At 44.9% G+C, this 22,193-nt stretch overlaps 1 protein-coding gene across 1 annotated transcript; it reads left to right on the forward strand.

Moving 5' to 3' along the window:
* Positions 1–263: 263 nt before the first annotated feature.
* Positions 264–21,854, forward strand: LOC146834665 (DBIRD complex subunit ZNF326-like). Its single transcript, XM_085602153.1, has 10 exons — positions 264–446; positions 1,109–1,199; positions 2,563–2,968; positions 4,055–4,244; positions 4,494–4,599; positions 5,341–5,488; positions 5,681–5,777; positions 6,753–6,883; positions 9,872–9,967; positions 21,212–21,854. The coding sequence occupies exons 2-10, from the start codon at positions 1,111–1,113 to the stop codon at positions 21,467–21,469; spliced, it is 1,521 nt and encodes a 506-aa protein (XP_085458279.1). The 5' UTR covers positions 264–446; positions 1,109–1,110; the 3' UTR covers positions 21,470–21,854.
* The last annotated feature ends 339 nt before the right edge of the window (positions 21,855–22,193 follow it).

A 22,193-nucleotide genomic window follows, 5' to 3' on the forward strand; every position in this document is an offset into this window, starting at 1 on the left:
TGTCAAGTATTAGATTTATGATACAATACAGATTATATATATACAGCATTTACTGTATATATAAACATTCTAAAAATACGTTTTGAAAAATACGATTTTAATTCATTGAATTTCAGAACGTTAATCGATGATGAGAACGCGCTGGCGTTCAATGTGTTAAACTGTCGGTCGCCACCATCTTGTCTACTTTTCTGATACTCTAACGCTTCCCGCTGTGGAATGGCCGCCATTCACGTAAGTGTGGGCGGGGCCAGTTGTTCTACGTTGCCAGGTGTAACACTTTAACGATTGGCTCATCAACCGCTCGTCAGCGGAACTCTCTTCTCCCAACCTATCCAGTCAGACCCATGTTTATATGATGAACTGCTTGTAACTGACTTTTTCTTTCTTTCCCTGACCACCGGACGAACAGAAGCTCTTTTGGCAGCCTTAACAACTTGCCTAAGGTATGAAAGCTGGAGCTGATGTACATTTATATTATTTTCCGAAGTATTTAATCGGGCAGGTTTCGGAATGACCGCTACATAGTTTCTTGTCTTGGCTCAGAGGCCCATCTTCTAGCCTCCTTTGTCTCGCCTAAACGGTTTAGTTACTTGTACTTTCGATGTCGAATGGCCCGGACTGACCCGTTTGCTAGGTTGCCTTATCTTATTTTGTGCCCGGCCATCACATTAATCAGAATATTCCTGCCAAAGCTTGTGTTCTTATTTCAGTCCAAGGTCTTCGCGGGTCTGGCGCATAAATAACGGCTCTGCATTTCGCCGAAAAGACCGCTTCACAATATGGCACGTCAATGTGGCGTCTGTTGGGACTGGAGAATGGTCCTCTTTGCGTGCGTGCTACGGTGGGGGTGGGCAGTCTACTTGTTCCAAGCGTAAACCATACCCAGGGCCGCCATTTTAGTACTATCTGGACCCTGGGACTCCGCTAGCTTCCATTTCATGCATTCCAGAACAATAGATTAAATGCAGTCTGGCTCTAAAAAGGTCTTCCTCTTACGTGTTTATTTAAAGACTGCTGCCACCCGCTAGGTATCAAAACCTGTAATTTAGCAAACCATTTCCGTAGTTATTTCCCTTGATTTTTTTTTTTTCTTCCTTAATTGTAGCGATGGAACGTGAATATGGCCGTGGCTCTTATGCAAGTCAGAGAACCGACTACATGCCTTCCTCTTATGAAATTGAAAGCACCACTAACAGGTACTTTTATTGAACTCGTATTTAGAGCGCATGCGCAGCTTGTTTTGTTATATTGATCTGTTGGATGGTTAAACGTTTCGTGGATGATGGAAACGGACAAAAGCATTTCTGACGTGATTCTGATGCGTTTTTTTTTATTTATGACAGGCACAGATTAATCACACTTTATCGCAATGTAGCAACACCTTACTGCGCAAAAGTGCAGGAATGTGCCATAGTAAACACTATAGGGCGTATTCCTGTGCAGCACTGGCGCACAATGTGCTTCCTGCCTTACTCCAATGCAGGCACCAATAGTACCATAATGGAAGGGGTGTCTGCATTATGGGCGTGATTGGCTTTGTGCTGTAGGGGTCCTCGGCTTGTCGTAGTGGCTCCATAAATCTGGAGTGAGGCAGTGCGACGCAAATCTGCCTTGCCTTACTTTGCCCTGGGAAAGCATTGCGTGGGTGTTTTCATGGAACTCCCATGGTTTTTGCCGCATTTCAATTTTTACCGTAACTGGTAGACCTGAAAATGTGCCAAAAAAACGACCATCTCGATTGAGGTGTAACAAGGAGAAATCTGCATTCTCCAGTGCACACAAAGATGGAGTTGCCCCTCAGAATTAAAAAAAAAAATAATCCTGCATGCAACTATGGTGCAAGGCTACCTGCATTGGTGCTAAGGTGCCAAAAGGGCACCAACGCAGTGGAAAAAGCTGAAATGCACTGTATTGCCTTAAATACAGAGCATTACTGCCTTTCCGGGTTTTCAGTGCTGCATGACAGTCTCTGAAATAAGCTCCACAGTTTTCTGGTAGTGCATGGCTTCAGCGTTTATCTTTAACACTTATGTGGCCGCCTTTGTTAAAACATAGTTCAAAGTGTTGGTAAGCAGGAAAGGAAGAAACCAATCCTTTAGTTTATCTGTTGGGCAATTTTGATATCCAGTGCATTTTATAAGCTTGCAAGATGTGCTTTGCCGGTCAAAAGTTAAGGAAACCGGTTCACTCATCCTTTTATCCTTCGGAGGATGATAGAAAATGAGTTGCAGCATTAGAAATCAGGCACTGGTAACATGCCCTTTCTCACATAGTATTATATATAGGTCATTTTGATGCGCGTCTATGTACTTGGCATGTCTTCAATTTGGAAAGTGAATATGCATAAAAACTGACTAGGGCTGGACTTGGAGACTACTTAAAATACTATGTTTTTTTAATGGCCCTGTAAAATTACAAAATAGTTTGACTTCGCCAGCCCTAATCAACCTATGTATGAGTGTTTTGGAAACTGCTTTGTAGTTGATATATTTCAACTGATGTTTAATTCTGTTTAACACAAATACACTTATTTTGTTTCCCTCATTGCAATCTTTCCAGGTTTGGGCCTTATGAGTCGTTCGACTCCAGGTCTTCTCTGGGTGGGTCAGATCTGTACAGATCTGGCCACGGTTATAATGAACCCGAACAAAGCCGCTTCGGAGATAGTTTTGATGATCGATATGAAAGCTCCTACCGGAATAGCCTTGACTCTTTCGGAGGTAGAAACCAGGGCGGGTCTAGCTGGGAAGCACCATACTCCCGTACAAAATTGAGGACTGGGTTTATGGATGACAGAGGAAGAGACAGTTACTCTTCCTACAGCAGTTTTGCTTCACCCCACATGAAGCCTGCATCTGCAGGCTCCCGTGGGAGAGGAATGCCTTCTTACCCTGAAGGTGCGTTTGGAAGCAGAAGCTATGAGGCTTTTGGAGGATCGTCAACAGGCCGAGGTCGTGGCCGTGGAGTAAGTACAGAATCTTTCAGATTCTTTTCACTAGTCGCTTTTAACATTTGAAGACCTAAAATTAAATGTTCAGTTCATAGTCGTAACTTGTAAACACGAAGGTAGAATTCTGCATGCACCATTAACTTTCGAGGAAGTAACGGTATTTTGGACAAGGCTGACTTCTGGCCCAGATTAATCTTCAATTGTGCATTTAGGATACCACAGTCCCCTGTAGTTGGGCTTGGATGTGAACATACTAATTTCACATTTCCTAATCCCAATTTTATACTCTTGTTTTCTAACGTGGAAGCCATAAATTTAAATAGTCTGCCAGAACACCTTTTTACGAACCCCATACGCTAATAGTTAAGTGAAACACTTGGGAGGCTGCTAAGCCTCCCTTTGCAATGTTGAAATTAAAGTACCCTATGTTCACTAGATACATATTATGGCGATTGGTCGGGTTATGTAATTCGGGCTGTGACAAATACATTTAGTTAAATTGTCCATAAATTAATGATGGTGTCATAATCCTCAAATTTGTTTATTTACGGTTGCCTTTATATTCAGTAATCCCTTTAAAAAGCTCGCATGCCCTCATGCGAATTTCAGAATTTTATTCCTGATGAGATTATGTACCAGAGTATGTAGTTTCAGATCTTCCACTTGTACAGTGTTAACAAGTTACTTAAGTTTTGTTGAGCCCGTAGTTATTGCTTTTAGGATAGTGGCCATTTCATCCCCTGACGTCTCCATTAATTTTACCTTCTGTTTTGCTGAACAGCGAGTTTAAATGTATAGATTAAATGTTTCATATTGAATTTAATTGTTCATATGCATTTTATCTACTTTATTTCTCAAGCTCGCTAATGCAAGTTAAAGCCTGTTCAGCAGTGTCCCCACTACAATTTTCAGAATTGTAGCCAAGAAGTATCCCAATTTTCCAGAATGGCAACTGCTGCTTAGCCGACGCATTACTAGACCACCCAGCAGTAGTTCTTGGATTGTGCCTGACCATATTATAAAACCGTTCACTAATTTTTGCACACTATAACTTGACCTATCTGCCTACTTTCTGCTAATTTTGTGTTAACCAATTTGCAGGATTATGGCGGTATGCAGAGACCTGGAATTGTTGTCGACTACCAGAACAAGTCTAGTTTTGGTGGGCCTGCTGGAAGGGGGATGAAAAGAAAGATGATGCAACCGCTTAATAAGCCCGTTGGAGGGGCGTTTGTCGGCAAAAAACCTAAATTGACAAAACCTGGACCAAATGGCACTGTGGCCAAAAAAGGTATGTTTCTAGATTGGCAGCTTCAAGAGGTTTTTCCCACTTTACTTTCACTGTCGTCAAAGCTTAGGTTATCCACGAGCCATATTTTACTTGGTGTTAGCCTTTTAGTTTCGTTGCTAGCATACGATTTGAAAACAATCGTAGAGCCTTCACCTCTGTCGTACTAGACTAAATACAATGCCTCGTAGAAACTACCAGTAAAATCGACTAATTTGCCATGCGCCTCAAGTTTAATTTTTTATTAAACAGATGAGCAAAATGACGAGGAAGAAGAGAAACGCAGAATTGAAGCCAGACGAGAGAAGCAAAGACGGAGAAGGGAGAAAAACAGTGAAAAATACGGCGATGGATACAGGTTTGATTTATTTTATTAGTTTCTGAAAGTTTTGCACACAAGCCAATAACACACACGGCTGTATTCCGGGGGCGGGGTGGTTGCTCACTACTTTCCTGATTTAGAATCAATTATAGTACGAGCATAAATTAGTTTTAGAACAAATCCTAGTAATAGAATCCATTATAATCTCAACCAGTAAGACCATTGTCCCAAGAAGGAACTGTGTGGAACATTGTTTTCTATTGTGGGCTGTAACCAGTTTGTAATGCACCAAATGTCATAGAATTTCAGATCGCATAGGTTCCAGCTCGACTGCCCTAAACCTTAAAATGGAAGCAGTGCTAAGAATTCACGAGCTTTTCCTTGAATAGATTCTGGAATAACCGATTTTTGAGGTTAGTTTATGGGATGTTTTTAACTCTAATAGTGCAGTGAATCCCCATTAATCTGTTCTGCTCTTCAAAGGTGACCATTGCTCTGCCCTCCATTGCTCTGGTCAGGCAATATACTAGAACGTAACTTAAAGGTGTAGCTAGTGAACGTGTTTTCACTACTGGTAACTTTTGGCTAACTTCTGCCCACCTCGAGCGGATCTAGAACTTCTTGGGTGCCATGCAAGGGAGCCACGAGTTCCAGGGCCTTCGTCAGTGGACTAAACATTGTTTCATATTACTACTAAAGAATCTGGATCACTCTTATAGAACATTTGTCATGATGCATTGAAATGTTTGATACTAAAACTTAAATCAATTCTCCCAGGATTGCGTTTACTTGTTCCTTTTGCAAATTTCGGACATTTGAAGAAAAGGACATTGAAGCTCACTTGGAAAGTACTGCTCACCAGGAAACCTTGGATCATATACAGAAACAAACCAAATTCGACAAAGTTGTGATGTCCTTTTTGCATGTAAGTGCTGGTGTTCTCCATAGTGACATATCGGACTGTCTTAATTCTTTTGTGGTTTTGCTTGACGTGCATTTTTTAACCAGTATAGTTCTGGGTATCACATTATAGCTATGTTATAATTGTTTTCAAATGTCATTTTAGCAATCCTAATTATAAGTCTACCGTGCCTTAAACTGCCCCTGCATCTTACAGGAATGCATGGTCAATAAGTTTAAGAAGACCTCTCTACGTAAGGTGCAGACTAACCAGACTGATGCCGCAAAAACGGTAGAAAAAGATCTACTGGAAGGTGAGGTATTTAAAGCTATTTGCAATGCGCCATTTTGCAGAATGTGAAGATGTGTTGATTGTTGAAGAACCAGAACCTTTTGGGCCTGGCGGAGCAGGGTACGCCTTAATCTTCTGGGTTCTCCTGCTCAGCTACACAGACACGGGGCACTGTTAGGCGTTGGAAGATTGGATTTATTAGCTGCAGCTAGTACAGTTATCCCAGAAGTACACAAGGTAGGTTCTCTGGAGACTGCCACTTCACTCCGTGGCGCACGTTCTTTTATAGTATATAGGTGACATACATTAACGAAATACACACCCAGAACACATAAGAAGGAGCCAATAAGAAAAGTTGGCAAACAGGACAGAACCAATAGGAAAGGTTTGAAAACAAAGTATCAGATGACTCGAAGAAACCTCTCCTCCAACTGTTTGTCACCCCTCCCTCAAACTAATTCATTTACAGATTCGTAACTAACTTGCAGGTGGCGAGATATTTGTGTGCGTTGGAGGATAGTTGGGAAACAAGAGAATGCTAGCAGAGGACAGTGAAGGCCAGACGATAAGATAAAGTCAGAAAAGAATAGTGTGAACCAACAGATAGTTGAGACGGGGATTAGAAAAACCAGACAGGGATTAGTGTACTCGGCCAGTCCTCGTAACACCAGCTTTGCAAATAGAGGCAGAAGGGTTATTTCAACACGAAGCTGCGGAAAAAGCAGAATAGACTTTGTTCGCCGTGCTGCCTGAGTGAAGGCAACACAAAATGGCGGCGGAGCACAAAATGGCGGGTCGATTCGATCACTATCGAAAATCGAATTTTCTCAGTGTAAGGTTCTCAAATTCTACTGTAAGTTAAGATTGTCCTATTCACTTTGCCTACGTTTCCCCGAGTTCGTGAGAATGCACTTGAAGGGCAGAACTACTAAAATATACTTTGGTAAAGTTTCATGCATCCACCATTGCACTAAAAGCCTACTTTCTTTGTATCTAGGTGTTTCTGCTGATGATCACATGATGAAAGTGGAGACTGTACATTGCAGTGCTTGCAGTGTCTATGTTCCTGCATTACACAGTTCTGTGCAGCAACATATAAAATCATCTGACCACACTAAAAGCAAGTTGGTAAGTTTATTTAAATGTCTTACCTCATTGACATTTTGTTTTACTACATGTATATACAGATTTGTTTGTGTTTTGACTGTGTGTAGTATTTTCTGTTCTTGTAACCTCCCATGAGGACACCCCCTGTTACATGTTTCTCAGTAGTTAATTGCAGCCCCCAAGCACTATTTTCTTAAAGGGCAGGCAGGATGCTTTCCCCCACAAGTTATTTTTATTTTTTTAACTAGCATGGCACGCATCCACACTAGTGATCCGCATTAGTTTTGTTCCTTGAGCGTCTAATGTGGCTACATGCCTTTTAATACTTTTATAGCAATCTCAGCAGCCGCTGGTATTGCGTGCTGCCGTTGAAACAAATAGAAACAAGCATTGGCGTAGCCAATAGGTCTCGCTTTTTAGACCTTATAAGTATTTAGTTAGGCAGCACAATATTGTAGGTGCAACAACATCAAATGTTACATGGCTAAACACTTATAAGGTCCCAAGGTGAGACCTATTGGCTATGCCAATGCTTGTTTGTTTGGTGCTTGGGTCAATTTTTTTGTGTCCCTTTCTGACCCTGAACCTGGGAAACTTTAGCGGCTCTATGTGCGGCACAACACTTCCGGGTAGCCACATTGCATTATTTTGCCTTGTGCGGCAGAGAACATTTTGTCCCGCAGTTGGCAGGGACCATTTTCATCCCCTTTCTTTCCTGCTATTTTTTTGCACTTCAACAAACTGAAAAAAAGTTACAATGAAGTCAAGGAGCTAACCATCGCCAATTCACAAACTCTTTGCGTGGAACCATCTGTAATTCCTGGATTTTTACCAACAGCCCATTGGATCTTGTAGAACAATGTTGACAGATTTAAGTGAGATAAAAAAAATCTGGGGTGGGGCTCTCAGAGGGGCGTGGCTGGTGTATTCAAGGGTGTGTCTTAAAAGCACCTAAACTGAAGATCTATGCTTAGGTTTGTGGTATTTTGTTACTTCTGTCATTACATCCAGATATATATAATACAACAAGTAGCATTACACTTACAACAAGCCAGTACTATTGGCTTTGTCAGAGGGTGTTAGTTGCATAACATGAATAAGCAACAACCATGGATTCGTAGTATAGAATATTGAAAATGCTTCGATTTTGAAGTGATAACACTGCGAAAGAATTATAACAAGTTTATTTGAAGTCACGTCAGAGACAGTACAGGGTGGCACTACTGCAGAGTTAAGAAACATGTTTTCTTTATCCAGAGGGTGTGGGAAAAAATGGACAGTCAGAAAGGGACCCGTATCAGCACCTGCTTTATAGAACTGTCGGTGCTGAACACCGGCAAGACCCGGCCCACTTAAAGCCCTGAATGTTGAAAGCTAAAGTACAACATACTGTTTGGCGAAAACGCCTGGACAGGCTGAAGATGTCACGCATATCGCGGTACCACCTTGTAAATTAGTGGTATTGTCATATCTGGATTAAAAATTCACCAGTTTGGGAGACTCTTCCGAATGACTTGGTCTGCTCGTGTTTTTTGCTGACTCATGGTGTTGTCTTAAAAGGTCCCATGTGTGGATTTGATTTCTCATTTCAATTGGTCCCAACAGTCTGTCAGTACCTCACTCTCCTGCGGCTGTTAGTAATTTGGAGTAATAGGCCGGTATGTGTGACATCACCGGGCGGCCATCAGCTTTCATGCAAACCTCCACACCAGTTTCCTGGCTCTCCTCTCTGCAGGCCAGCTGTGAGAGCCCAGCCGGGACTGGAGTGGAAAGAGAAGAAAACGCAAGGAATACAAGAAGAATACGTGGGCAGTGGGCGGGTGGAAGCGTCCTTTGTGTGGGAGGTGGGTGCAAGTAAGGACAGGGTAGGAAGGGAGATTAATTGTTAAAAACATGCACTCTCATGGATTTCGGCAAAGAAGGATAACTTTGTACACGAAAGTCAACCTTGGCTCACGCTTAAACATGGTTTACAAATAATGTAAATGAAACTGATACAAGTGATCGCGCGCCATGCAAAAACATGAAACTGACAAGGAGGGAGTGGCAGAAGGGAGGTGGTAGGGGAGGGCATTCACACGCATACTGAAAGAAGCCAAATGGCAGCTGTGCACGTTTCGCGCAGCGGTTGGTAATGGCCTCTGTGTGGAAGTACGCAAACTAAGTGTGAGCAGTGGGCGAGTGGAAGCATCCTCTGTGTGGGAGGCGGGTGCAAGGAAGGACGGGGTAGGAAGGGAGATTAATTGTTAAAAACATGCACTCTCATGGATTTCAGCAAAAATAAACAAGCGTTGGCCGTGATCGTTGGCCGTGATCGCGATCAAAGCGGCCGTGCGGTCGCAAAAGTGAAAGTAAGCGCGGCGCGCGCGCCCGCGCACATGCACTGTACCTCTAGGCTGGCCTGGTAGCACTTTTTGGAGCCCACATACAAAATGTCTCTTCGAGCCAGCGCAAGCGCTGGGGCTCAGCGAGACCTAAAAAGGAATGCAGCTGTCATTTTTTTAAATTTATCTTCGAAGCAATCGCAGCACCTAGTCTTTATCTTACGATGTTTACAGCTAAAGCAGGAGTGCCACAATGGTCTTGTATTTGCAAGAGTTTGAGCTATTGGCATTGTAGATGGCAATACTTTTTTATTTGTGTTCAGAAAATCTGAAAGCGGTGTTTCCAGCCTTTCAATCAGACTTTAGGTGTACCCGTTGCCTTGCAGCCTTGAGTCCTGCTCCCCTGGTCTCTTGGCCTTGCTCTTTTCCTTTTCCCTTGAGTTTCAGGCCACGGCTTGCTCAGTGGGGTTTTCTTGCTTGTGGAGGGAACACTGCAGGTCATTCCCTAGTAAGAGTCCCTGGTGATTCTTGAAAGCTTACCTGCGCACCCTAGTGGCAGAGAAGTTTCCAAAGGGTTTCTGTCCATATTGAATGTCTTCTCTTCTAGGTTGCAACCAAGTTATTGTAGTTGAACAAGCAGTATGTGTGTATAAATTAACATCTATTTATCTAAATCTTTTTTCAGGCTTACAAGGATCAAATAAAAAGGGAGAGCGTACTCACTGCTACAAGTATCCTAAACAATCCAATAGTCAAGTCCCGCTACGAACAGTATGCAAAGGTAAGATTTGTAGGAGCCAAACCATAAGACATTTATCCTGTTGCCTTAAGTTGGATGATTGCTTGGCAGACCAGTTAAATCAGGAGTCCAACTTTTCTAGGAGAGCTACCACAATGGTGACATGCCCTGCAGAATTGTATTGACTACCCTGATGTATGTCACAATTAAAGTTCTGTAATCCACTGAAAAAGCCAAAGGTTACAGGGACTTTAGTTTCAATTTTACCCACATAACCATAGAAAATTCAGCATTTAGAGTTCTAATGTAAAAAATAAAAAACTTGTGGCCTAAAGTTAATTAGGGCACAAGTTCTAGTTTCTTCAGCCAAGTATAACTGCTGAATTTCAATGGTATTTTGTTGGTAAAATGTAAACATGTCGCTGTAAAACCCCTAAAATATTTTGAGCAATTGCCCATGAGGGTTCCTCCATGTGTCCTATAAAGTCAGGATACACTGTCAAACCCCCCTATCTTCCAGGGTATTGGGGAGCTGCCATAGCTTCAGAGCTATCCGTATGAGATGTGCTCTAAATATAAATTTAATCCAGCAAATTATTGGTGTTTCTAGTAACTTTATGTTCGAGGCATATGAGCTGCAGATTGTACACTTAGCATAGGTCGCCATCTGGTGTTGGGCCCGGATGTTTGCAGTTTGTTTTTCTTCTTGGACCGTCTTTGGAAGTCACGAGTTTGGTGACTCCTCCTTCGGTCCGTACTGCGCATGGGCTTCGGCTCCATCCTCAGATTGTTTTTTTCCGCCATCGGGCTCGGATGTGATACTTCGTGCTCCGGCTTCGAACTTCTACGGTTCCAGCCTCGACGGAAAATCCTCGATTCTTCGAGTTCCTTCATCTTCATCTCTCGAAGCGGCACTTTTTCCATCCCGTACATCGACACCGGCCTTCGGGCCCTCCGCGACTCCGGTCCCGGCCGATGGAAAGGACTCCGTTTAAAAAGTGCCCAAAATGTGGGTCTAAATTTCCCCACACCGACCTCCATCAGGTGTGTAACCTTTGCCTCTCTCCGGAACACGAGGCTCGAGACTGCCCCGCCTGCAAGTCTTTTCGATCGAAGAAAACGATCCGAGATCGAAGGGCTCGACGCACCATGGCGCACTCATCCTCGACAGCTCCACCGGACATCTTCGGAGACGACGCCGAAGCTTCGGGGCAGACACACACCGAACTGGGAGAAGACATCGTCAGCGCTTCCGAGGCCGACGACTCCGACCTGGAGGACGTAACACCAGGACAGCGGGCCGTGAGTACAATGCCCCCTCCCAGCCCCGCACCGAAAACCAAAGAGACTCCGGTTACTCCCTCGCCTGCCGGCCTGGGCAAAACCAAAACCAAAGCCTCGATCACCCCACCTTCGGGCCCGGTGTCGAAGCACTCAAAGTCTCACGGCAGCTCGGGATCGAGCCAGCCGACGCCCGGTGCCGATAAACACCACTCGGCACCGAAGCCTGCAAAATCCAGCTCGACTCCGAAACCACCGGTGCCGAAGCCTGGACACTCGGCGCCGACCAAACACAAACAGAAATCGGTCGGCACCGACGCTCCGGCGCCGAAACAGCATTCGACGCCGAAACACACGGAGACCTCCAAAAAGCAGGGCGTACACAGAACATCGAAACCTCCGGTTCCGAAATCGCCGGTGCCGACAGACGACTCGGCGCCATTGGCTCTGTTTACACCAGACCCTTTACAAAAGACTTTGTCCAGAGATCCAAAGACTGGCCTTTTGACTGTGATTACTAAGAAGCGTCGCCTTGAGGCTCCGGCTCCTCCTCCTCCACCCAAAAAGAGGGACTCAGCTACTTCTCCCCTTAGAGTACCCTCCCCACTGCCACCCCCCCTCCCACCACCACCCCCTCCACCTTTACCTCACTACGATCCGGCCCCATCCCCAGATCCGGATGACGGGGACCCGGACAATGACCCAGGGGACGCCCCAATGGATCCCACTCCACCAGGGACCCCAGATCCATGGGAGGATTATAATAACCCTGATGTACCCAATGTACCTCAAGACGACCTATACCCATCAAGGCCGTCTCCTCCAGAGGACTCTTTAGGGTTTCACCATTTAGTGCAGAGAGCAGCACACTACCATGGGGTGGACATGCACACTGAACCAGTGGAAGAAGACTTCCTACTGGATACATTTGATTTACAAGATCGTTCCACTGCTATTTTACCCATGCTTAAGGGTGTCACCAAGCACGCTACAGAGGTATTCAAAGACCCTGTCAGAGCCAGAGTACTAAACCCTAGAATAGAGAAGAAGTACAAGGCGGCACCCACAGACCCTGCATACATCAAGGGCCCTGCTCCTCTAGATTCCCTAGTTGTCTCCACAGCTAGAAAGCGGGCTAACTCCCAATCCTCAGGAGATGCCCCACCACCAGACAAGGAATCTAAACTTCTGGACGCGTCTGGTAAACGCACCGCCTACCAGGCTGCAAACATGTGGCGCATTGCAAATACACAAGCACTGCTTGCGCGATATGATAGAGCACACTATGATGAATTAGAGGCTCTTATGCAGCACCTTCCAGAGAAATACAAACGCCAAGCTCATGACCTGATACAGGAGGGCAAACTAATCACAAACACCTCCATTAAGTGTGCCCTCGATGCAGCAGACACTGCTTCTAGAGCCATAAACACCAGTGTCCTGCTTCGCCGCCATGCCTGGCTCAGGATATCAGGGTTCAAGCCTGAGGTCCAGACATCAATACTTAATCACACCTTTGACCAGCAAACACTCTTTGGCCCAAAGGTAGACGAAGCGCTCGAAAAAATGAAGAAAGATACAGACACAGCGAAGTCTATGGGAGCGCTCCAGACCCAAGCCTCTAAGCGTTCCTTTCGACGCTCGTCCTTTCGTGGCACAGGTAGAGGCTCCTCCACCGATAATGCCTCTACCTCCTACAAATCCCCTCCTCAAAATACCTTTTCAAAGGGCAACCAAAGAGGTGGTTACAGAGGCAACAACAATAAGGGCAGGGGCAAAACCAACAATACCCGTTCTGCCACCCCACCCGCACAATGACTCCCCTTCGCTCCCCCCAGACCATTCCACTCCGGTCGGGGGCAGACTACAAGATTTTACCCACGTATGGGAGTCCATAACATCGGACAAATGGGTGACCCAAATCATTCGGTCAGGGTACTGCCTCGAGCTAACATCTACCCCACCCAATATCCCACCAAGGCACCGTCCAATGTCCCAAGAGCATTCCACACTGCTCAAACAAGAGGTACTCTCGCTCCTCCAGAAACACGCCATAGAGCAGGTACCCGGCAATCAACGAAATCTAGGGGTCTACTCCCTATATTTCTTAATCCCAAAGAAAGACGAGACCCTCAGACCCATTCTGGATCTCCGGCCTCTAAATGCCTACATACATTCAGACCACTTTCACATGGTCACCTTACAACAAGTCCTCCCACTCCTCTGCCAGGGAGACTTTCTCACAACACTGGATCTGAAAGACGCGTACTTTCACATTCCAATACACCCCTCTCACAGAAAATACCTCAGGTTCGTGGTGGACGGGCAACATTACCAATTCAAGGTTCTCCCCTTCGGGGTCACCACTGCACCACGGGTGTTTACCAAATGCCTAGCAGTAGTAGCAGCACACCTCAGACGTCAACATGTTCACGTCTTCCCTTACTTAGACGACTGGCTCATAAAAGCCGCGTCCTACCACCAATGCGTGCAACATACAAACAGCACCATCCAACTGCTTCATCAGCTAGGCTTCACGGTGAACTACCAAAAGTCCCACCTCATACCATCTCACACAAAGCAATATCTCGGGGCCACCATAGACACCTCAAAAGGTATTGCCTATCCAAACTCAGCCAGAATCACAAGCATTCTAGCCTTACGCAAAATATTCCTTCCTCAACACTCTCTACCAGCAAGAGTGTTTATGAAGCTCATAGGGATGATGGCGTCTTGCATCTTCATAGTGCCCCATGCAAGACTCCACATGCGTCCACTTCAGGAGTGCCTAGCACAACAGTGGAACCAGGCCCAGGGTCAGCTGACGGATCTGGTGTTGGTGGACGGCCGCACACATCACTCTCTGCAGTGGTGGAACACCACAAACCTTTCCAAGGGACGGCCGTTCCTGGACCCGGTTCCCCAAGTGACTCTAACAGCGGACGCATCGCTCTCCGGCTGGGGAGCGCACCTCTTACACCTCACAATGCAAGGTCTATGGACGCCACAGCAAAAAACGCTCCACATCAACCATCTGGAGCTTTTGGCGATCTTTCTAGCCCTAAAATCTTTCCAAAAGCAGATTTCAGGCAAAGCAGTCCTCATTCGCACAGACAACATGACTGCGATGTATTATATACAGAAACAGGGGGGGACACACTCTCCCCAGCTCTCCCGCTTAGCCCAGAGCATATGGAGATGGGCAATTCCCCAAAACATTTTTCTCCTGGCACAACATGTTCCAGGCGTACAAAACACCATAGCAGATCTGCTCAGCAGACAGACTCAACAACTACACGAATGGGAACTGCATCCACAAGTTCTTCACCCATTCTTCCAACAGTGGGGGCATCCTCAAATAGACCTCTTCGCCACCCACGAAAACAAAAAATGCCCAAGCTTCGCCGCCAGATACCCACACCCATTGTCCAAGGGCAATGCGATATGGATGAACTGGTCAGGCAGATTTGCATACGCCTTTCCACCTCTCCCACTAATTCCATTAGTGGTCAGGAAACTACAACAGCACTCCCTCACACTCATTCTGGTAGCTCCGACGTGGGCCAGACAGCCGTGGTACACCACGCTACTACAACTATCAGTGGTACCACATCAAAAACTGCACCTTTCCCCATGCCTCCTAACCCAGAACCATGGAGAAATCAGGCACCCGGACCCAGCTCAGCTCAACCTGGCGATCTGGCTCCTGAAATCTTAGAATTCGGGTACCTTAACCTTCCCCCTGATTGCATGAACATCATCATGGAAGCCAGACGTCCTACCACTAGAGCATGCTATGCCGCAAAGTGGAAAAGATTTGTAATGCACTGCCGTAACAATACAATCAACCCTCTAGATGCATCCATACAACACATCATATGCTATCTGCTCCATCTTCACAGGTGTAACCTGGCGTATTCATCCATACGCCTACACCTAGCAGCGATCGCTGCCTATCTACAAAACAGACAGCATTTGTCACTCTTCAGAGTGCCCGCTATTAAAGCCTTCATGGAAGGCCTTAAACGAGTAATTCCTCCCAGGGCACCACCCTCCCCTGTATGGAATCTAAATTTGGTCCTTACACGACTAATGGGTCCGCCCTTCGAACCAATGCACAAATGTGAGCTACAATTTCTCACCTGGAAAACAGCTTTCCTTGTAGCTATCACTTCCCTTAGAAGGGTTGGTGAAATACAAGCGTTCACCATACAGGAACCTTACATACAAATGCATCACAGCAAGGTCATACTTCGAACTAATCCGAAGTTCCTGCCCAAAGTCATTACCCCCTTCCACCTCAATCAATCAGTGGAATTACCTGTCTTCTTTTCGCAACCCCAATCTGTTGCGGAAAGGGCCTTACACACACTAGATGTGAAAAGAGCGTTGCTATATTACATACAAAGAACGCAACCCTTCAGGAAGACCAAACAGTTGTTCGTTTCCTTTTCTCCACCACATAAAGGCAACCCCATCTCAAAATCAGGGATAGCTAGGTGGATTGTAAAATGCATACAAATTTGCTATCAGAAGGCAAAGAGAACATTATCTGTTCCCCCTAAAGCCCACTCTACAAGAAAGTTAGGGGCTTCTATGGCTTTTCTAGGGAATATACCCTTAGATGACATATGCAAGGCAGCCACATGGTCTACACCGCACACATTCACAAAACACTACTGTGTAGATGTGCATTCCCAGCAGCAAGCTAGGGTGGGCCAGGCTGTACTAAAAACACTCTTTCAAACAGCTGCAACGGATACCGGTGGTCGCCGCTAAGGTTGGGTACTGCTATATAATCTATGCTAAGTGTACAATCTGCAGCTCATATGCCTCGAACGGAATATGCTACTTACCAGTATGCATCTGTTCTTGGCATGTAGAGCTGCAGAGTTGTACACGCCCACCCGCCTCCCCGGCTACCTGTATCCGTTCCAGTCCATCTTATTTAGATACAACACACATGGGTTTCTCACTGTTATTACTACGCTCCATCATTTCCCTGTTGGCGAAAAACAATCTGAGGATGGAGCCGAAGCCCATGCGCAGTACGGACCGAAGGAGGAGTCACCAAACTCGTGACTTCCAAAGACGGTCCAAGAAGAAAAACAAACTGCAAACATCCGGGCCCAACACCAGATGGCGACCTATGCTAAGTGTACAACTCTGCAGCTCTACATGCCAAGAACAGATGCATACTGGTAAGTAGCATATTCCTTCTGTTGCAGTCTTGTATTCTTCCAGGAATATGGCATTCTGCAGTTCTAATTAAAAGTAAATTTCACTCCACATACGTAGCCCTTTAGCCCCAGGCATAAAAGCATTTGGGTACCACCAACCGTTCATTTTATTGTGTACTACATATGCTTCTAAACCAACCATTCAAGCATGGGTTTGAACTTTTGCTAACTCGTGTAACCACTACAAGATCACAGTACAACCTCTCTGCAGCAATTCTTTCTTTATCTTCGGGCAATACAAAGACCATACCACAAAAGGTGGCTTTTATGGAAACTACACACCAGGTTAATAAATGGCCAACCTCCCATGTCAGCGTCTGTTGGACTAGACTAGAGGGTTAGATCTGCTGTTCAGCCTGCTTTATTGGCAATAGTACAAGTTCTGATAAGTGGGTGCTATCCATCACCCACAGATATTTCCTTGAATTCCACACGCCACTGTCCAATATACTACTGAGGGCATACAGTGTGACTGGAGAGCGACAAAAGCAAGGCTGTTAACCGCCAATTAAGACAGAAGTGTACATGCTGGGCTTTCTTCTTAAAGGCAGAACCCTACAACCAATCCTTGACCTCGGGAACTGAACTGGTACAGCAACTCCATTCTCTTGAATAGCCGCTCTGTATAGCTTATGTCCCCTCATACCAGATTACGTGGCAACCCCGCACCGCCTCTTTTCGCCTTCCATTGATCCTCCTCTCATCGGTACTTAAGGCTTGTGGCAAATTGAATACATTGCCAAGTGCGCATTGGGATTACAGTGGCTTCAATGATTTACACAATCTTTGGTGCATCTCCTGCACAGCCACATCAATCTGTTAAGTACTTTGTACCTGGTTGATAAAGGGGAGAAGTCTTGGGCATTGCCTTAGTCACATGAATCAATCACCCCTTCGCCAGCTTCCAAATAAGTGTAAAAATCATATTGAACCTTCTATACAGTGACTGCAAAATCTTACTTCAGCCCATAGATCAGATGTATTCAATCTAGGGTGCAACGGATGGGGAGGGGGGCGTGGAGTCCTGAGAAGGGGGTCGCACATTCCCCCCCCCCCCCTCACTTGTCCCTGCAAACCAAGTTTGCTTTTCTTTTGGAAGAAGTCGGTGTGACCGCTGATTTAGTTAGTTATCAGCTGCTTTCCTGAATGAAATGCAGATGTGCCCAGCAGATAATCTGCAAGTGTAAAGGATGCTCGGGAGAGATTCTGGCTTTAATTCATCATCGCTCCAAGCTTTGAAAGTCTTGTTTTTTTGAGTGGTAGTGCAGAGTTAACTGGACTGAGGTGCTTGTTTTTAATTTTAACTGAATTTTACACAGCCCTTAGTTTCCCTACAGAGGTGTTGAAGGGACAGTTACGTAATAAAAACAATGCATTACATACCCTCTAGTATTAATCTACATTTTGAAAAACAAAATTTTATCGCATACTATTTACAGCATTCTGTCTTACACTGTATGTAATGAAAGTATAAAATATTGACATACATATTCAGTGCTTTGTCACAGGTTGTGACCTCGTAGCACTAAAAATACATATACCTATTCTCCACTGCACCAATGAAGATTTAATTCTGTCTCGTTAAATACAGACCTGCAGTGCATTAATTGAGGTCAGGAAATAGGAGGTAATGGGTCCTGATCCTCAGCAGACCCTGATAATGGAGCCCAAGAATTTTAGTTCACTTGTTCTTGGCAGTGGGAGACCCCTTTCCCATTATTCGTTCTCAGGTTAACGGTGTGCCAAAATAAGTAGGAATCGTCACTTATTTCTGGAAAATGTATTGCCCCATGTGAAGATCTATATGGATCACAGATCTATAAGGCAAGGCGTATTCAAATACACAGCCAACACGTTTCGCCCCCTACGTCGGGCGTCTGGCCATGGGGCGTCCTCGGGGCGTAATACATATTCGGGAAATCCTGCTTCATGTGGAGAAAGTATAGAATTAGAAACAAAGATGTCCGGTCACTGGCGTCTGGTGGCATTCAGTCGGCGCATGCTACAGTGGCGCAAGCATCTCAACAATACCTATGAGGCGTTGCAAAGTGACCCTGCATGACTTTGCATGGCCTCGTAGATATAGAGTAAGACATAGCAGCGCAAGTCACTCCGTTGGCTTACTCTGTGTCAGAGGTGGTCCATCAACGCCCATGGATTTTATTGCTGTCGCATTTTTATAAAAAATCTGGGGCAGTGCCAAAAACACTCTTCCCCAGCGGAGGTGTAACAAGGAGAAATGTCTTAATTTATCCTAATTTCCTCTTTCCATTTGCTGCAATCTGCAGCTCGCACAGAGGAAAACACATCTGGATTGTTTTTGTGAAGGAAGGTGCTCCTTTCTGTACAAAAATGCTTCCTATTTTAATGCTAGGCAGCAATTTGTGTGCCTACGAAAGGTAAAGGACAGGAATGCACCGTATTTCATAAATACGGTGCATTCCTGCCGGTTTCACAGAGGCATGGGGGCAGCTCAGCATGTAGACTTGCGGCGCTGCCCTACGCCAATTCCTCGTAAATGAGTCCCTTTGTTAATTCCCCACCGTAAATATTTGTTGTGGGAATTAGAGCGGCTTATTGCTTTTGATAGTTGCCGATTAAGTTACCAGTTTTGTGAAATTTGTCAGAAGGGGGGGGGGGGTCCTTACACCTAAAGTTTGACAAGGGGGTCTCCGCATCAAAGTTTGAAGACCTCTGCCATACAGGGTCATGGGCTTTTGGAGACTACTGCCCCTTTTTAACTACTTTACAAGGGTTTGCACCCTCTGACAGTGGGCGATGATGAAACGGCTAGGATTGACATCTTGCAATGTTAGTGCCCCTTGCCACATTACACTTGTTCACTCAATAGTCCTGACTAGACGATCACAAGCCAACTGGGGCTTGAAATGGTCCAGTTTGGGTAGAGCCCAGTGTTCACACAAACTGCACTAATGGGTTATAAAGATTGTTTTCACTGGTCAGGTTGTTTGAGTCATGGCAACAGGTGGCAAAAACAGGTGCCAGCTCCTGTTCGAACTTGAGAAGAGGGTCAGCAGTGATCACCACCTCAAACATTGGAACTTCAATAACGCGGGTAGCTGTCGACCCTTATCACACATGTTGCAAAGTTGTACCAATTTGAGCAGGATACACCCATCCCATCTAGTACGACCGATCGAGTCACGACATTGTGCATTTGCTGGCAGAACTCCTTCCATCGGTAGACCTGCTGCAGACTTAAGATTAGCGATCAATCCACAACTGCTACACAATTTTTCCTTTATGCATGTCCCAAACTACCTATTTGCAAAATAGCGCAAAATGCTAAATACTTGAATCCAGGTACAGCGCTTGTAGTTTCTATGCTGTGCGCTACAGATTTACTATCTTGGCCTAGTATATTTGAATATTCTTTACTCCTACCACGGATTTCTTAAGTTCTCAGGAAAATGCAGCAGTCACATGTCAGCCATGGTTCCTGCTACTTCTGTGTATTTTCCCACATAAGATGCAGCCTCGTGGAGACCTAATGCCACACTGCAGTGTGGAGGCTGGTGGGAAACAGGATATCAGAGGACATGGCGCAGTGGCTCCGTTCCGAGGCTCTGTCCGACTATTTGGTGCCCTAGTTATTCAAATTCAGCTATTTGTAGCTCCCGAGTCCTACATGCAAAAACTAAGAAGCCTAAAAACAAACTACTTGAGCATATTGTGCTGTTAAATGGTAACTCGTATTACTGCTGTAAAATGAGCATTTAGTCCTTGCAAGCTGAGATAAAGAACGTAATTTGCTCTGTTGCGCTTGCAGAAGTCTGGACTAAGCTACGTTTGTAATATGGTATATTTCAGCAACCGCTTACTTCCAGTGACAATTTTCCCAGTGGTTTATTTTTGAAATACCAGCCCTGAGGGTCATGGGGTGACGGGAAGTTATTTTTAGCTATAGTGCCTAACTTGTGCATTTTAAGCAACTAAGGCTTGAATGCAAGCCTTAATGACTGAGGAATTTCTTGAAGTGCACCTGGATGGTGTCTTAAGAACCCACACTGTTTTTGTCTTATGGTGTCCTCATATAAATCAAACTGGCCTGTCCTGTTTACAAAATCACCGCTTTTGCTTTGTTACGAGCCTCCACATTATATTCGCACCAAAACTGTTGAACTATTAATTTTTGCACAGGCTCACCAAGGTATGTGCTAAAGCCAGGCCTAATTGCTAAGAGCACATGCCCCACCCCCATGGGCCCGCTATGGGTTTCTAGGCAACACCCCTTTTATGGGTAGATGTAAAGCTGCCACTTGGCCAAGCATACTTTCATTTGGAAAACACTTCCCACTTACATGCGCGAGTAGTCTAAATGGTGTTGAATATTCACCAGTCTTGTTGCTCATAAGCCTCTTGAAGGAGAAGACACTGCTTTTTAATCTGTTTAAGGCCTGCCATCTACAGGTACACATGCTGCAAATGGAAAAGTTAATTACTGTCAGGAAATTGCTTGCAGCCTGTAATGCTGTAGATGCACTTGGACCCTTCCTTTCGCCCTGCATGTGAGCTCACGCGGCATATATAACGTTCCGTTTACTCCCTCCTCCGTTTTGCAAATAACACTTTTTCTGTACGGATGTTTACCACAAAAATTGTAGTTTTGCAAGGAAATGAATTTCTTGAAAATCTGAGTTCTTTACTTGCACTGTACATAAGACTTTTGCTGTTACTTTTGTAATGGTGTGCATTTGTTCTGGAGAATTGTGCTAAAGATGGTTTAAAACTTGTTTATTTTTAGGGTGAGAATCCCTTTGAAATCGTTGAACAAACTGGAGAATCGGTAGTTGAGGAAACAACTGATGCGAATGATGAAGACAATGAGCAAAACGAAGAGGAGGATCTTGATGGTGAAAACGATGAAAATGAGGAGGCAGATAATGCGGATGCTACGGAGGATGCCGATGCGGATGCGGATGCCGATGCGGATGCTGCGGACGCGGATGCTACGGACCCAAATGATTACTCTGGGGACTTAACCACCACTGATGAAAACTAGTTGAAAAACTGCCCTGAAAGCTAAAAAAAACTTAAGCACACTGCATTGGTGGACTTTAAGAACGTTTTGCGCAAAGTTGAGCAGTTCGTTCACCCTGCATGCATTCCACTTCTGTTTTAATTGCCTACGGGCAAACCGGTTTTAAGTTTTTTTTTTTTTAGTAAACTAAAGCTTGTATTAAACACAGCAAATGTTTCCGTATTCTTCCAGTGTAAATTGATTTGTTCATGGTTACGTTTTGAGTAATTTTGAGCAGTTTGGGTTCTAAACATTACAATGTGATTTTTGCAGTTTATAGCGCCCAATGTAGTGTTGTATATAATTTGAGCTGTTGTAGCAAAGAAACCCTGTTTATGTCCTGCAGTAATAAAGGTTTACAACAAGATTATACTTATTTTGCACCTCATTTATTGTACTGTCTGCATCAAAGAACTGCGCAGAAAATGATCTCAAGATCTCACTGCAATGTCTGCATTTCTGATCTCTACACCCCGCACCACACCAATTCCTCCTCTGTTGGCTTACCTAGTATATCTTCCAATGGATGCCTTTTTACATGGCTTTCTAGGCAATTAGGAAGGAGGGGCACTTGGAAGGAAAGGACTTTACTAAACCTGCAGCAGGTGGCATGGCGGTTGTGGGGTTAAGGCAATTTTATCTCAGAAGCCAAGAAAATAGTTTTAGAACCGGGGTCTCCAATCTTTTCTGTAATAAGAGCTACTTA

Source organism: Triturus cristatus, chromosome 4_2 (genome assembly GCF_964204655.1).
Source record: "Triturus cristatus chromosome 4_2, aTriCri1.1, whole genome shotgun sequence".
NCBI classification, from domain to species: domain Eukaryota; kingdom Metazoa; phylum Chordata; class Amphibia; order Caudata; family Salamandridae; genus Triturus; species Triturus cristatus.